The sequence below is a fragment of the Otolemur garnettii genome, unplaced genomic scaffold (genome assembly GCF_000181295.1).
Source record: "Otolemur garnettii isolate 467f Iridium unplaced genomic scaffold, OtoGar3 scaffold00008, whole genome shotgun sequence".
NCBI lineage: Eukaryota > Metazoa > Chordata > Mammalia > Primates > Galagidae > Otolemur > Otolemur garnettii.
Genome location: NW_003852403.1, coordinates 19,076,601 through 19,094,341, shown reverse-complemented (window position 1 = coordinate 19,094,341; position 17,741 = coordinate 19,076,601). Strand labels below are relative to the sequence as shown.

Here is a 17,741-nt window from a genome sequence, read left to right as displayed (position 1 = left end):
CCACCTTAGGTGTATGTGGCTGGCGCCTTAGCCGCTTGAGCCACAGGCGCCGAGCCAGAAACAGTGACTTCTATAAAAAATTCTTAAGATCTGGAACCCTGGAGATTATCAATTTTGTAAACTGTGATGGGCAGTCACCTCGCTGGCCAGGAATCTAGACAGAGAATGAGAATACAAATAAAAATAATAAGAAGAACTTAACCTTCTTATCATATAGGTATAAAGTTTATAAAACAGTCTCATACATCTTATCTTAAGTGAAGTTACCAATTGTGTTCGAGGGGGAATGGTATTATTTACTCCATGTTTTAAATGAATAAATTTAAAGTTCTGAAGTGTTGAGGGTTTTAACGAAAGCTTTGTTATCTCTGTGTGATGAGCCAGGATGAGAACCCAGGTGTGGTTATCCTAATCCTAGCATTCGAAAAGGTGCATTATTCTAGTAAAATTTCTTCCTGTGAATTACTTTGGAAGTCAGCACTGGCCCTTCCCCTCCCGTGTCTCAGCACCCACCTGCTGAACCACCCACTTCACGGAAAGCCTGAGCCATGAGAAAAGCTGAGCTTCAGCAAAACGTATTTCCAATTCCATTGTCATTTGTAGTATTTCAGTCTCTTACCAAGGACAACTAACTTTGAAGGAAACTAAATACAGACAGTCCCCAACACAAACTGGCTTCTAGGGGACTAAATAATCTACAAATGTCAGCAAGAAATGGAAACTCAAGAAAGGGGTTCCAACCAATATATGTATTACTACATACTAGCTGTCGTGCTATGAAAAAACGGTATCTATTTGTAGAACATTTTCCTCAATGGACAGATAAACATGGGGAATATTTCTGTTACCAAAATTATAGAAAAACAATATTTCTAACAAAACATAGGGTTTAGTGGCTGGAAATTATTCATTCTAGGGAACCTGAATACCTGAAAACATAAAAAGCTCCTAAATTTATATATTTTTTTTATTGTATGTCACCATATTTTATGTATTCTATGGTAATGCTTGCTAAAATGTAAAAACAAATATATAAATGCAAGGCATTATTGTTAATAAAAAGATAGGCTCTGATAAGACAGCTTGTTCATTTCATATATGAGAAGGTATACAAATAGAAACAAAATATTTTTACATACTTTTTGTGAGATTATGTAAAAGCAATCAAAAAGAATAGTAGGAACAGAATCGGCTTCTTTGCATCTGTTTAAAATCAGATATTTCTGACTTAATTTATCTTATATTACATTCTTAGGAAATAGAAATCCAAAGCATTATGGGAAACATTTGGTAAAGCTTAAAGTTTATTTCAAGTCGATTTCCATGAAGTACAGAGTACAGAAACATATCAAAACATTTGAGAAATTTTAATATTTTTTATTTAAGATTGTGTGCACGAATGTGCATTTGTGACATAGGTTTACCAAACAGCAAGGTTTACCTTGCTTAAAATGCTTCGGAGGAGACTGCATATAACACGTCCACATGAAACTCAGTGTGCCAGCCCCATTTCATATGGGATCGTTTAGGCCCCTGAGGGACCAGAACACAGAGGGAAATTTTAAGAATTTGCTTCCATCTCCAAATCTCATGTCACTGAATTTAATTAATGGAATAATAATAAAATAATGAAGATTATCATCGTATTATTGCTGCTGTCAGTACTATAAATAATAATTAATAGTTTTCCAACTTACTATGAACTTAGATACTGTTATGTGTTTGGTTAATCAATTCAGATAATTCCAACAAGTAATTTTCATATAGAGGATACTATTATTATTTTTGTCTATTTGTTTTTTAGACAGAGTCTCACTCTGTTGCTCCCAGGGGTCTTTAAACTACAGCCTGCAGGCCACATGCGGCCCACCGAGGACATTTATCTGGCCCGCTGAGTGTTTTTGCCACTGCTGCCTGTCCTGCTTAGCAGCCAACTTGTCCCGGGGCCCGCAGTCCGGCCCTCCAATGGTCTGAGGGACAGTGAACTGGCCCCCTATTTAAAGAGTTTCAGGACCCTTGTTAGGCTATACTGCCATGCTATAACAGCTCACAATAATCTCAAATTCCTAGGCTCAAGCAGTTGCTTCCCTGAGCTTCCCAAGTAGCTGGGACTACAGACATCTGCCACAATGTCCAGCTAGACCAAGCCACCTGCATCAGCCTCCCACAGTGCTAGGATAACAGGTGTGAGCCACTGCACCTAGGCTTACTATGAGTATCTTAATTTTAAAAATAAAGGAACCAAAGTAGACAGAAGCTAATTGACTTTCCCGAGTAACAAAGCAAGAGGTAGCTGACTTAGATGCATTCCCAGGCAGCCTTATCCACTATTCTGCACTACCTGGATTTCAGATCCAAGTTCTGTGATCTTTTCTGCAATGTAAGCTACCAGTAGTTAGTGTGGCACATGTTCACAGGTTCCCGTGCTTCATGTGTGAGTAAAGCAAAGTACGGTACCTCAGAGTAATTCGAATATCGGGATTAACATCTTTGGAGCTGTATGTCCCATCTTTTTGTGTATCTCTGTGAGGGGAGGGTGTGTTTATGTTAGGTGCAAAAGAAGTTATTATAGAAAGGCAGAAAAGAAGGGGAGTATTGACTCAGAAGAGTTCTCCCCCTAGAATTTCAGAATGTATTTACAACTTCTTGGTTTCCCCTTTCTACTCTAAGCAAACAGGTACTATTTCACTTTTATATTCCCATGACTCCTATAAACATCAAAAGCAGTATGGAGTGATTCACTACCTGACCTGAAATGGCCTCACTGTGAGCTCTCAAGATAGAGGAAATAATTCTACTCATGCTAATCCCTCTGAATTCTAAGGATTTTAGAAAATGCTTCACAAAACCAGCTCTAGGTCCACAAATACCACTTATGAGAAGCTGCCCAGATTGACAAGGGGAGGGCACAACCCTCCACAGCACAGCTCATAGCTCTCCCTCCAGGGAAGTCACCTACCCTATCAGTTTTCCCTTCGGTCTGGATGCTGGTGTGACTACGGACCTCATGATCCTCTTCCAGATCAGAAACATCCTCCAGTTCCTCTGGGGTCTGTGAAAAGAAAGCAAAACCCTGGTGAGAGAAATGTAAATTGAGGTAGCCATTTTGGAAAACAGTTTGGCAATAACAGAATTACCACGTGACCTAGCAATTCCACTCTTAGTTATATACCCAATAGAAACGAAGGTGGCTATCCACACAAAAACTTATACACAATGATCACAGCAGCATCGTTCATTATAGCTAAAAAGAGGAAACCACTCAAACATCTACAGATGCATAAATAAACAAAATATATCTATATGATGGACTAGAATTTGGTCATATAGGAACAGGGACAGATAGGTGCTAAAATGAAGGTGAACATTGAAAACTAAGCTATGTGAAAAATCCAGTCGCAAAGGACCACATATGATAAGAGTCCACGTATATGAAATATCTAGAATCGGTGAATCTATAGAGAAAGAGATTTGATTAGTGGTTTTCAGGGCTGAGGGGAAGACGGAACAGGTAATGATTGCTAAAGGGTGAGTGACTTCTCTTGGGATGGTTACAATGTTCTGTGATCTGTTTATTATACATGTCTGTTGTTGACGACTCGGGTTCTACTCTCCCAGTAGTGACATATAACTTCATCATCCATGTCAGTATTTTACTCAACCCTCAAATAAAGCAACATAACAGAAACGAATTACAACTGCTGTTATCAAAAGTCAGAGTACTGTTTTTGCTGGCAATATTGCAGGAAGACAGAGCCTACCATATTCACACCCACATATGTCTGTGCTTCCCTTTGTATTTAATGTGGGACTAATAGTTTTTTTGAAAAGCCATCAGCGCTGACCTCTTCTTTTCATAAGTAAAATCAGCGGGGGAGTGTTCAAAACACATGCTGGCAGCATTTTACATTCTGTAAGGCAAAATGTTAGATGGTATTGGGAAAATAAAAACTTGAATACACAATATTACTGCTTAAATTAAGTGGAAACTAAGAAAGAGGAGAACGTGAATCATTAGGGGACAATGCATTTACTCCTTCAGCCTTGAAGACAAATCATAGAAAGAATAACATTTAAAAGGAGACGAGAAGGCCTATGGGCTACCTTAGGTCAAGCACTCTGAAAAATAGTTCACTTTTGACTCATCTGGTAACTCTAAAAATTTAAACATTCAGAGGGGTGTGAGTGTGTGTATGTCTGTATCTCATCAATTTTCATTTCAAGAAAGAAAAGATTAACTATCTTAGAGGCAGTGTCATAGAGTAGAACAGCCTTATCTTGTTGAACAATTCAGACTTGAATTGGAATCCTTTCCCTCCATGAGTTATTATTGGACTTTGGGCAATTTGTATACACTTTTAAACTTTGGTTTCCTCAGAACAGAATTTGATAATAATACCTAACTGCGAAGGTAATTATAAGGCTCAATTTTACTAGATGCTTTGAGTAAGAATTTAGTCCATAGACATAGCTGGGGTAAAGCAAAAATCTGTTTCTTTTTTTTTTTTCCTTTCCTCTATTATTCTATCCCTAATTCCATCACATCCCTTTATATAATTTTATAAAAAAGATTATGTAAATTTGGATGGCTTCATTTTAATACAAATTTATTTTTGAACTAGAATCTTGGATAAGCCACCAAATATTTCTGTACTGTAGATTCTATACAGATATTATTCTGGATTGGAATGATACTTACTAGCTGCCTTTAGTTACAGTCCCCTGATTTTGACTATGTAATTTCGCTGTCCTAAACAGAGTTGAATGTAATTCTATATGCATTGCTTTCTTCTGCATACCAGGTAAGAGATTTCTTTTGATTGGATTTTAATCATGTTTAAGAGTAAAATAATCTCTTAAACTGGCCCCAGAAAACATTCACTCTAGCTTAGATTCTCAGAGGCGATGAAAATATCTGTAAAATTTCTTCTTTAAGCTGAGCTGGTCACTAAACCTAACCAAGATGAAGGTGGCTCAGTTTTCCAAAAGGCGTGTTAATAAACACAGGCATTAGTTACTTCTTGTTTCAGATTTCAGAAATATATCTCATGCTTTTTTTGTTTGTTTGTTTGTTTTGTTGAGACAGAGTCCTACCCTATGCTCTGAGCAGAGTGCAATGGCATTGTAGCTCACTGCAACCTCAGACTCAGGCTGTGGGCATCCTGCTGCCTCAACCTCTGAATTACAGGTGCTCGCTGCAGCACCCAGCTGGGTTTTTACACTTTTTTCATGTGTTGGGGTCTTACTCATGCTCAGACAAGCCTCGCACTCCTGAGCTTAAGCGATCCTCCCACTTTAACCTCCCACAGTGCTGGGCTTATAGGCGTTAACCACCACTCCCAGCTATTTCATACTTTTCTATTATAACTTTTGCTTACCATGGAGCTTTCCTTAGCCAACTCAAAAATCATTTCAAAGAGGCTTAGTTTCTTCACCTGTAAAATGGTACAAACACTACCTAATTCTTAGGGCTATTGTGAAGTAAAAAGAAAACAATAAACAAGAACATTATTTAATGGCTAGAAAATACTGAATTTTCAATATTTGTTTATTATGATAGATTATCATTATTGTTATTTATCTTACTTTATTTAAATAAAGGAGGTCAAAAACAAACATATAACTGAAAACATTCAGGCCAAGGTTCTATATTAAGCTAGGGCAGCAATGAAATAGTAGTAGTCCATTAAGATACCAGGGTGACAATAAATTTCATGTTTCCTTTTTTCCCAAGGAGCTCAGCACTTTCTGTTTCTGTATCCTTATCTCATTAATTCTTTCAGCCTCTCTAGTGTGGCAGGTGGCATTATTACAACTAAAAATTTACTTGTACAGACTTTATAAGTGTCTAATATTAAAATATGAAAAAATGTGGCTATCAAGCTGCAAAAAGAAAGAAAAGAACAAAAAAAAAGGAAATAAAAAGAAGTAAAGCAAAGAAAGAAGTAAAAAGAGAAGAGAAAAAAGAGAAGAGAAGAGAAGAGATGAGATCCTGGGACAGGAGTTATGCTTGGCTTCCTCTGAGAATTAAGGTTAAATCCTAAATCATACACATAATTTAAACAAAAATATTTTGCTGACTATCCTTCACTGACTTACTAAAGGGAAATAACCATTGTGGTGATGCCAGTAGCAGTCTGACTCGGAGAGAAGCTCTTAGAAGCTCTTAGGAAAGCACTGTGGGTGTTCATCTCACGCAGGAGGCTGACATCACATGCTCAGTGATGTCATCCTAGCTGAGATGGTAACATAGGATGATTCAGGAATGTCGAGATGGAAAGCTAAGACTTCAAATGTATTTTTTTAAATAAGAATATATGTAAAAATAGCATAATTTCAAATTATAGAAACTGAGACACATTCTTTGCTGGACATGATGAAATACACACTAAACTCCAGGCTTCCCACTTGTGACCAAGAAACGGTCATCCTATCATCCTAAATATTCAAGAAATGAGTGACATTCTGGACACACCTGTCCCCTATCTACTCTTCAAATGTGTCCCGCACATCAGCTCACTTTGCCTCAAGGTTCTTATCTCTATTTACTGCTCTCTAGCAGCCTGGATCCCCCCTGCTGTGGAAGCTTGGATGTCCTGTCCTTAAACAAAGTTTCCCTAGCCAGCCTAACCACGGTGAGCATATTCTCGCATTTAGTTTTATTATTCATTTATCACATCACTCTGTGTATTTTATTTAGGTTCCTTTTCATGACCTCAACCTGAAATCCTATCTGTTTTTTTCTTTTTCCATTTTTTTGGTAGGTATATTTTGGTCTTGCCTCACTAAAATATAAATTTCATGAGACTAGAGGATTTTTTTGTCACGTATACCACTAATTTGAAATACTGAAATAGTACATAGTATGTACTCATTTCATATTTCATAACTAAAAAAGGGGTATATCATTTAATGACCAATTGGCTTTCATTTTTGGCAACATAAGAAAATCAGGGGAATATTTCTGACCCATGGAGAATGTTTAATACTGTTTTCTATAATAGGTGTTGAATTATTAATTCCTTTCCTAAAGGAAAGTTTGAGGCAACGATCCCTATATTTTATTTAAAAATGTCTAGACATGAGATTTTGTGTAGAAAAACGTTTTTCGCAAACTCAAAAGAAATGCTCAGAGTTGGAGGACAGGAAGATGTCTATGAGCCCACGATCACTGGAAACTCTACTCGCCTCCTTGGCAGTGCAGTATGGATAGAAAAAGGCTTCAGAAGAAACACATTTAATAATCTCAGACCAGCATTTTGAGTCTTACCATAGCCCTGTGCCATAGGCTTGCCATGGACACAGCAAAGTGGCCACCCAGAAGAAGTTACATGGCAAGGATGATTGCGTCACCCTGGTAACCAGTGTGGGAAATGAAAGAGATTGGTGAGCCTGCCTGATACCTTGATGTAAACTAAGCTTCTAGAGAAGGATTTCTTAAATCTTGGCACTATTGGCATTGTGGTCTGAATAATTCTGGTTGTGTGGGTCTGTTTGTGCGTTGTAGGAAGTTTAACACCATCCACTAGCTTTTACAATCACATGCAGTAGTACTCTCCTAGGTCATGACAAGTAAAATATCTCCAGAAATTACCAAATATCCCCTGGTAATTGGAGGAAGGAGGAATCAACCCTGCTTAAGAACTACCACCCTAGAACTTTGGCTTACCTGGCCCAACATACATGGTAGGCATAAGGAGAGGACATTTAAAGTTCACATGAGCAGACTTAAAGCTAATTGGAATTTAAAATAGGTTATGTGAACTGAAATTTATACCCCATTATGGCAACAAGGCAAAAGAGGGCACTATTTATTCATTTTAGTCTTAACCAAATTCCTGGAAGAAGATATCAGAAAATTTATGAAAATGAAATTTAAAAGTTGTTTGCTATCTTCAATTTAGTTTCTAAAAAATTATAAAAAATAATTGTATATAGTATATGAACGATGTCCACAAAGTATCCAGCCATGTATTTTTCATATGCTCATTGGATACTTTCTGGACGGCCCCACTATAGTTATGGAATGCAATATGATGTTTACAACAGTATATGTTGCATATGCCCTGTTTACAACAGAAAACTATTAGGCTTGCGTTGTGGTGACAAATTAATGGAAATGGAAGTTAGGATACCTGGGTTCTCAAACCACCTTTGCTTCAGTTAGCTGTTTGTTGTTAGACAAATCTCTTAATTTTCCTATGTTTCAATTTCCCTATCTTTAAAGTGGGGTTGAGAAATGAGTATATTTGATCATTTCTGGAAGACTTTTGATTGTTCAGATTTTATGAGTTCATGCTTAAACTAAAAGCATCATAAGGTCTAGGACAAACATTAACCTGGGTGAAATGTCTCCTTGATAATAAGAGCTGCTTATATCGTGAAATAATTGAATCAAGATCATTAATAGAGTTGTAATATATATGATACACATATGTGTATGCATATATATATATGCATATCATATTTTCTAATGGAAACAATAACCACAGGAATTTAAGTCCAATCCCTAAGAGATAGCTACACTCCCATGTCACGGCAGCACAATTCACAGTAGCCAAGAGAAGGAAGCAGACTAGGCATCTAACATCAAATGAACAGATAAAGAAACTGTGGCATACAGGCCACATTTAAAACAGAACAAAATTCTGTCATTGGTTGCTGTCCTAAATATATGAATTTAATAAGCTGCTTTTATTCAACTGAATGAATTTTCAACCTTTATTCATAATGAGAACATTATTACCTAATACAGTGCCAGTCCATGTTTGCTTGATCATGTAATAAAGTTGTTCAAAGAATCAAATCAGCTCAACTCAAACTAATCCTTGACTGTGTTTTACCACCAGGAACAAAAAGGCATCGAGTAGTATTCTCAGATTTATGACCCAAGTACCTAAAAGAGTGCCTGGCAAATAGGGGCCCTCAATAAACACGTATTTTACTGAATAAATATAACAAAAAAGAAAATAAAGATGCAAATAAGACATAGATTTGACAAATAGAGAATTGGTGACTTTCTTCTAATAATCTTTTAAAATACACTTCAAAACTCAGCCCGACTGAAACTAATTTATAGCTTTCATAGGAAAGCTATAACCCAATTTTAGCCCAGGAATATGGGGAGAGAAGGGGGGGTGGGTAGGCGGAGGGAAGGAAATTGGTGGGATCATGCCTGTGGTTCATCCTATAAGGGTACATGTGAATCTCTCTAAGTGTAGAATATAAATATTTTAACACAATAACTAAGAAAAAGACATGAAGGCTATGTTACCCAGTTGGATGAAAGTATTTGAAATTGTATATAGAAACAGCGCACTGTACCCCATGATAGGATTAATGTACACTGCTATGATTTCATAAAAATAAAAAATAAAAAAACTGCCTCGAGGTATTTCCTCTGAGCATCCTCCTGTATTGTTCTTGTCATTCTTCTTCTTATTATTATTGTTATTGTGATGGTGGTGATGTTTTAAAAACATTTAACATGAGATATACCCACTTAAATTATTAGAACTCGTTCATCTTGCACAATTGAAACTCCACATTCACTGAGTAGCAACTCCTCATTTACTCCTTTCCCCAGCCCCGGACAACCACCATTCCACTCTTCTACTCACTGTTTGTATGATTTTGTCATTGAAGGTACCTCATATAGTGGAATGATGCAGTGTTTGTTCTTTAACTGGCTTTCTTCACTGAGCATAATGTTGTTGCACATGGCAGGATTTCCTTCCTTTTTAAGGCGGAATAATATTCCTTTTGTGTCTTTAGCACATTTTCTTTACCCATTCATCAGTGGACAGACATTTACGCTGTTTCCGAATCTTGGCTATTGTGAATAATGATACAACAAATGTGGGAAGACAGAGCCTGCTTCAGATCCTGATTTCAATTCTTTTGGATAATATACACACCAGAGTGGTATGGCTGGATCTGGATCAAATGGTAGTTCTATTTTTAATTTTTGAAAAACCTTATACTATCTTCCATAGCAGCTACAGCATTTTATATCCTCACCACCTGTACAAGGGTTCCAATTTATACATACCCTTGTTGACATATGTTATTCTTCTTTTTTATGTCAAACAGACACCCTAAAAGGTGAGATGATATTTCTTTGTGATTTTCGATTTGCATTTTTGTAATGATTAGTGATGTTGAACATTTTTTCATATACTTTGGGCCATGGATATGCCTTCTCTGGAGAAATGTCTATTCAAGTCCATTGCCCATTGTTAAGTGAGTTATTTGTTTTTATGCTATTGAGTTCTTTGAGGTCCCTATTTATTTTATACATTAACTTTTTATCATGTATTTGATTTGTGAACTCCCTCCCATTCTGTAGGTTGCTTTTCCCTTTTGTTGATTGTTTTCTTTGCTTTGCACAACGTTTTTGTTTGATGCAACCACAGTTGTCTATTTTTGTTTTAGCTCCCTGTACTTTTGGCATCATATCCAAAAGAAATTATTTCCAAAACTCATGTCATAAAGCTTTTCCCAGTGTTTTTTATAGTATTTTTACTGTTCAAAGGCCGTAAGTTTATCTCTTTAGTTCATTTTGACTTGATTTTTGTGTATGGTGTATGATAATGGTCCAATTGCTTTCTTTTACATATCTATATCAAGGTTTCCTAGCATCATGTGTTGAAAAGTCTATCCCTTCTCCACTGTGTATTCTTAGCACCCTTGTTGAACTTCAGTTGGCTATGTATGAGCAGGGTTATTTCCAAGCTATATTCAGAAATATTTATGTCTATGCTCTTTTATTGGTCTGTATGTTTTTTATGCCAGTATTATGCTGTTTTATTTATTATAGATTTGTAATATATTTTAAAATAAAGTAGTATGATGCCTCCAGCTTTGTTCTTTTGATTGCTTTGGCTATTTAGAGACATTTGTGATTCTATATAAATTTTAGACTTGATGATGAAAAGCCTGCAGCTAATGTAATTCTCAATGAAAAACTGAAAGCTTTGTCTCTAAGATCAGGAGCATGAAATGTATGCCCAGCCCTGCTACTTTTGTTTGGAAAAGAGCTAGGAGTCTTAACCAGGTCAATTAGTTAAGACAAAAAAAAAAAAAAAGAATAAAAGGCATCCAAATCATAAAAAGTAAAATTATCTTTATTTGCAAGTGATATTGTATGTAGAAACTTAAAAAACTTCATAAAAACTGTTAAAACTCAAAAACTAATTCAGTAAAATTTCAGAATATAAAAGCAACATTAAAAATCAGTAGCATTTCTGTACATTAAAAACAAATATAAAAACAAAATTAAGAAAAAATTTCATTTATATAAGACAAAAAATAAAATTTTGAAAAGTAAATTTAACCAAGGAGATTAAAGACTTGAACACTGAAGCTGTAAAACATTGCCTTTGGAAATCAAAGAAGATAAAAATAAATGAAAAAATTTTTCATGTTCATGCTATGGAAGACATAACACTATTAAAATGTCCATACCCAACATGATTTATAGACTCAATGAAATTCCTATCAAAGTTAAAGTGGCACTATTTTTTTTTCCAAAATAGAAAAATAAAAAATCCTCTATGTTTTGCAATACATTTCTATTTTTTTCTCTTCCAGAATGTTACAATGCTATATTAATTATTCCATGTGAGGGATAAGGCCCTAGATGAGTATCTGATGTTTAAATGCTACAGTAATTGAAATACAGTTTGACAAAGCAAAGTGCAGAAAATAAAAACATATCCTCATGTAAGAGGAAAAGTTGAATTAAATATATGGTCAGGACTAGAGAAATCTTAAATATTCAGAATGTTGTACTCAGAGGAGACATGAACCTGATCCTTAATCTTTTATGTATTTTCTATGAAATAAGTCTATAGGTAGTCACTACTTAGAAATCTACCCAGGCCAGCAGCTATCAAACATCTAAACATTCGAGCTGGATTATAGAGGAATCTAGTTCAGTGGTTTTCAACTCATGGGCCGTGACCCATAGGAACTGTATTAAAGGGCCGCAGCACTAGGAAGGTTGAGAACCACTGGTCTAGATTATGATGATTGTGACAATCACAGTCATAAAGTTTCAGGTTTATATAAGAACTTTTAAATGACTCAACAAGGATAAAACCACACAAGACAAATCATATTTTAGCCTCAACTCCTCTTTCTGTTAGGAAGCTCATTGGCTCCTTTGCTCCTAAAACATCAATGATGCTCATCACGGCACAAAAGCAGAGCACAATCAGCAAGAGGGCCATAAGTTAAAGCGACATAATATCTTCATACTCATTCAACCACCCAACGAGTTGGTGACATAGCTCTGATTCCCATGGCTGCATGTCTAATTCATGAAAACTGTCATAAGAAGTATCTCAGCTGGAAATTTAAATGAAGACGTGAAAAACTAATGAAGCCATGAAGAATAATGTTTGGGTGAAAGCACATTTTTAGAAAGTTCAAATATTAGAAATATCCAGACTCAAATCAGGATATTTAACGTGATTCTCTTTGAGAAAAAACAGTGAGGCAATCATTTTTAATTAAGTTCTGAATATAATTCATTAAAAAAAACCATGCTGGCTGGCTCAGCGCTGTAGCACAGTGGTTACAGCACCAGCCACATACACGGAGGGCTGGCGGGTTCAAACTCAGCCCAGGCCAGCTAAACAACAATGACAACTGCAACAAAAAATAGCCAGGCACTGTGGCGGTGCCAGTAGTCCCAGCTACTTGGGAGGCTGAGGCAAGAGAATCACTTAAGCCCAAGAGTTTGAGGTTGCTGTGAGCTGTGATGCCACAGCGCTCTACTGAAGGCAACATAGTAAGACTCTGTCTCAAAAAAAAACAAAACACACTGGGTTATTCCATATTCATTTCCTCATTCAATCTGAACAATAAACCTGAGAGGTAAATGTTATCACTTTAATACCAAAGCTGAGGACGCTGAACATTAGAGTTAACACAACTGCTCCAGGATCATAAAGTTAATAAAAAGTGACTTCAAAATAGAGTTCAGTATTTACTTTATGCATCCTGTGGCTTTGTAGTCACAGATGCTTGGTAAATATGGGAACTGAGAAGTTAAAACTTACAGGTCTAGAGAATAAGCTTCAGGCAGCCTGAATATGTTACTTGGCAAGTAGGGGAAGACAGGTATGCAGAGGCTTTGAGCAGAGCAACACCAGATTGGTCCTTGAATTCCCTCTTCCTCCTGTCACATACAATTTCTGGACTTCAGCAAACTGAGTTTCAGAGCAAATAGGTGATTTAACTCTTCCTCATTGCTTTACTGCTGCCTACCTTGAACCAGTCATTGTCTTTGAAAACCCAACTAATAGAAAGTCTACTTGATTCTCAGGCTGGTTCCTTGGCTTCTAATTATATCAGGTTTGGGATGAATTCAAATTTCGCCTGTAGCTTAAGTATGACTCGACCTGCAAAATACTTGAGTTGTTCATTTCCCTTCCTCTCCTTTTCTCTTCCCCTTCTTTTCCCGCAATTTTACTTCTCTATACTGATGGGCAGAAGCACTGAATGTATTCTGGAACAGAGCTGTGAGTCTATATCCTATTACTAGATTATGAATAGAAAAGTGATAAGTGACTTGCAAAAGTTCTTATAATAAGGTATGCATGATGATAGAACTTATGTAAAGAAGAATATTTGGATTCCAGGTCAAATACTGCCTTTAATATCTTGTGGCCTCAAACAAGAACTTAACTTGTTAAGAACACAGCATCCTCAGAGGTAAATGAAAGGTTTGAACTAATGATTTGTAAAACCCCATTCAATTTCACTGTTAACTCTACTGGTCTATTGTATGTTTAGCAGGGTATTAGGAAAGATGATGAATATTTATTTAAGAAAACTTTGGATTGGCAGGATCCCCTTTGTTTGAAATGCTGAATTCAATTATAGATCACAAATCTCTTCTGAATTGTTAACCTCTCAAGAAATTATAAATAGCTTTTTAAACTTTTTTTTCCCCCCAAGACGACACAGGATGAAGTGAGAGTTCTTCATACCCAGTAAGTGCTATTTCTGCTGATGGCTGTGGTAATACAATTACCCTTGCTGTTCGATAAGGGAAAGGTGTGCTGTTGTTGGAAGCCAAGCAGGAATGGTAAGAACAGTAGAGGAGGTGGTGGTCACGGTAGTGGTGGTGGCTGTGACGGAAGCAGCAGCAGCAGATGACAAATAACACACACTGACCGTCAACTCTTAGGTCTGAATGTCTGATCTAAATCATAGCACTGTTCCCGTGGAAAAGAATAGATCAAAAATTCAGAACACTGTTACTGTAAATATCAGAAATATGGAGGGCAGAGAATATTCTAATTGACTTGAGGGCAGAAAATATCACATCATCTTTTCGTCAAATGCTACAGCCCAATAAACACTGCATGTGTGAATTTGTTTTCTTGTCCTTAGAATAAGATAGTCGAAGAGTCTACCCAATGGAAAATGTATTTATGTATTTTCTTTTCTGAAATAGCTATGCTACGGATATTAAAAGTTTGTAGAGACTATCTAAAGGCAGAGAAGATTCACTGGAAACAGTAGTAACTGAATGTTTGTGTGCATACATATATATATTCTAATTATATATAAATGTTCACATGAAATTTTTTATGCAAATATAGGAATAAAACTTAGATTGGTGACATGTGCAAAAGAGAAAAAAATATTAACATATTTTATTAATAATCATTTCTATGTTGTGGAATATGTTAAGTACCTTTTCTTCTTTATAATTGATTTTTTAATTTTTATAATACATGTGCATTGCTTTTATCATCAGAGGAGAAAACAAGCCACGAGCTTTACGGGGAAATCCGCTTATGGTTGAATGTGCCGTTTCAAGGACACATCAGCAATAAAAAAAAGACAAGATTGCAAAGCCCGCAGCAGGGAGAGGAGCTGGCCTTGTCACCTTGCGATAGGTCTATCAACATTGCATGAGATTATACGTGAAGCCGATGTGGACACAGACAAAAGCTTTCAATAGGCGAGAGGGAAATTGCGGTGTGCGTCTTCATTATCAGGGCAAACATTAAGGAGGATGCGAGAGCGGATACAGAGCCACATCCCTCGCCTGCCCCCCTGCTATTTCCCCAGGCTGCACGGTCTTTCTTGCCCTGTGGATTTTGTAAAAGTAGTTGCTTCATTATTTCAGGTATCACATTATTAGTGTTCTGGAAACTAGTTTTATAAAAATACTCTGTTAACAAAGATTCAGAGGGGGAAGAAAAAGTTGTGATTTGACTTCCCATTGGGGATCTATATTTTTTAACCTATAGGAAATTTTTTTACTTTCAGAAATTGTTAGGCTGCCAGGCATAGTAGCAACAATCTTAACCAAAATTCATCTATCTAGATTTGCAAAGTAATCCCAGACACAGCAATAAAGCAGAGAAGGGCCTGCTGTGTCCCAGCCATGGGTGTTAGGGAAGGCTGGGGAGGATGTCCAAGCTTGACACTCTGATTTCACTGAACTAAAAAATAGAAAAATACGAAAGAAATTATACATCATTGTGGGAGTGTTGCTCCATGAGACAGTAATTCAGGTCTATATTAGACTTTTGGACACATTACTCAAGGTTACTGGATTGAAGTTTGCTTTATGGGACATAAGAATTCCCTAAACTAGTAGAATAAAGTTGCCTAAGTTGTCAGCACATATAAGAAATAGAACATTGGAATGCAACAAAACAAATATTTGCACAACCCCTAAGGAAGAATTATGCTCTCTCAAGAAAGAGATTTTTAAGTTCCAAAACTAAAAGGCCTATTTGTAGAAGCAAGCGAATACATCATTGTATAAGATGCAGTCAGAGTAAGTGGCTATGAAACCAGCTCATGGAAAATGCACTGTGTTGTTTCTACACAGACTTGTCCTGATCTAAGGAATAAGGACAGTGGGGAAACAAATCCAATGAGGAAAATTAGATTTAAAAACTGCATATGTGTTTCTTAACATATTAAATACAGACAGTGCCACAGACTCTAGTCATCCGCTCATATTCACCCAACAGAAATGGAAACATTTGTATAAAAACTTGCACACAAATATTCATAGCAAATTTACTGGTCATATCCAGGAACTGAGAATAACTCAGATGTCCATCAACCAGGGAATTATTTAACAAACTGCATGTCCGTTTAGTGGAATAATGTTCAGCCATACAAAAGAACAAAGTATTGATAAAAAGCAACATTAATGGATCTAAAAATAATTATACTGAGTAAAATAAGGCAAATAAGAGTATGTGCTGTAGGATTTCATTTAAATAACATTCAAAAAAATGTCAGAGCGATCTGTAGTGACAGAAATCAGAATGGTGGTTTTGGAGTTGGGAAGAGGAGAGATTAGATTACAAAGGGAAGTGAACAAGCTTTTGATTTTGATATGTATGTTCCTTATCTTGATTGTGGTGATAGTGTTAGGGTTACACTATTTGTCTATAAAAATATAAAATTGCATACTTTAAATATAAGAAGTTTATTAAATACCAATTGCACTTTAACAATGTTGTCCAAAATCTGCATTTGTTCATTCCAAGGCAGATCAACCCTTGTTATATAATGCAATCACTGTTCATTTGGCTCAAGTCTATAACTGGTCAGGTGTAAGATGAAGTTCTTCCGAATGAGTGTTCTAAAGGAGGAGATTGACTACAAAACCATTTTCATCAATTCATGTCTAAATTTACTTTTCATTTAATAAAATGAACTTTTATTTTTGTATTAAGGGACCCATATTTGATTGCTTAGTAATAAGAAATGAGCTCTGACTTACAGGCGCCTTGTTCATGGGTCTTCTCACCAGAGACACTTGGAAATCAAGAAATATTGCAACTTTAGTAAGAATGACCCTAACTGCAGGCTTTTCTACATGGACATGAATGGGAAACGGCCACTGATATGAATGACGATACTGTATTATAGCAACAACGTTATTTTTCTATCACTTAATTGTGCTTATAAAATACCAAAATAAAGCTCCATCCTTTGGAAAAAAACATTCATTCAACACAATTGTTTGCATGAGTACAGCGTGAAACCTGAAAAGTCAGGGCTCTCACTGCTCACCTCCAATGCAGGACCTTGGAAACAAGTCTACCCAGGCCGCCACCCGAAGGTCACACCTTAGGGACCAGTGTGCTGTGTAATCTCAGAGCATTCCAATCAGATGTTTGGCAATGTCTCACTGAATTAGCACAGAACAACTTCTGGTTAAACTTGGAGGACTAAAGATAACGATACACTTACATTTTCTCTTGTTTATAACTGATTTGTATGTTTAGTTCTTTTTAAAATAAAATGGGGTAAAACAACAAAATAACAATTCCAAGTGTTAGCTGTAATAAATACAGGGAGATCAACCGAATTTCATCTGCTTTCCCCACGTCTGGCTTTGTCCTGTGTTTTTCAGTAACCTCTCGCTCTGTTACTACTTCCTTTGGGTTTATACAGAATTAGCCTTACATGTCAGGAACCCAAATCCACGTATGTATTGATGAAAATATTGTTTTAAAAACCTACCCAGGTTATCGCTGCATACACAATATTGAGTCATCTATTTGAAACACAGAAGATATATGCTAAATAACCTAATGGTATCATATACTACATAAAGTATACGTAAGACCAAAAATCCTTTTTACAACATAATCAATCACTTTTTGCTATGCTCTCCTCTTCTGGAACTATCTTCTTTTCCTTTCCAACTCTCACACTTTATTCTTATCTTTCCACATATTCGA

The 17,741-nt window shown here is 36.3% G+C and overlaps 1 protein-coding gene across 2 annotated transcripts in view; it reads right to left on the bottom strand.

Moving 5' to 3' along the window:
• Window positions 1-17,741, bottom strand: part of CTNNA3 (catenin alpha 3) — a 1,564,769-nt gene that overhangs the window by 164,409 nt on the left and 1,382,619 nt on the right. For both annotated transcript variants that reach the window (XM_012801447.2, XM_003783622.3), the window contains one exon: window positions 2,960-3,052. In XM_012801447.2, coding sequence (XP_012656901.1) covers window positions 2,960-3,052 — 93 coding nt within the window. The remainder of the gene's footprint in view (window positions 1-2,959; window positions 3,053-17,741) is intronic.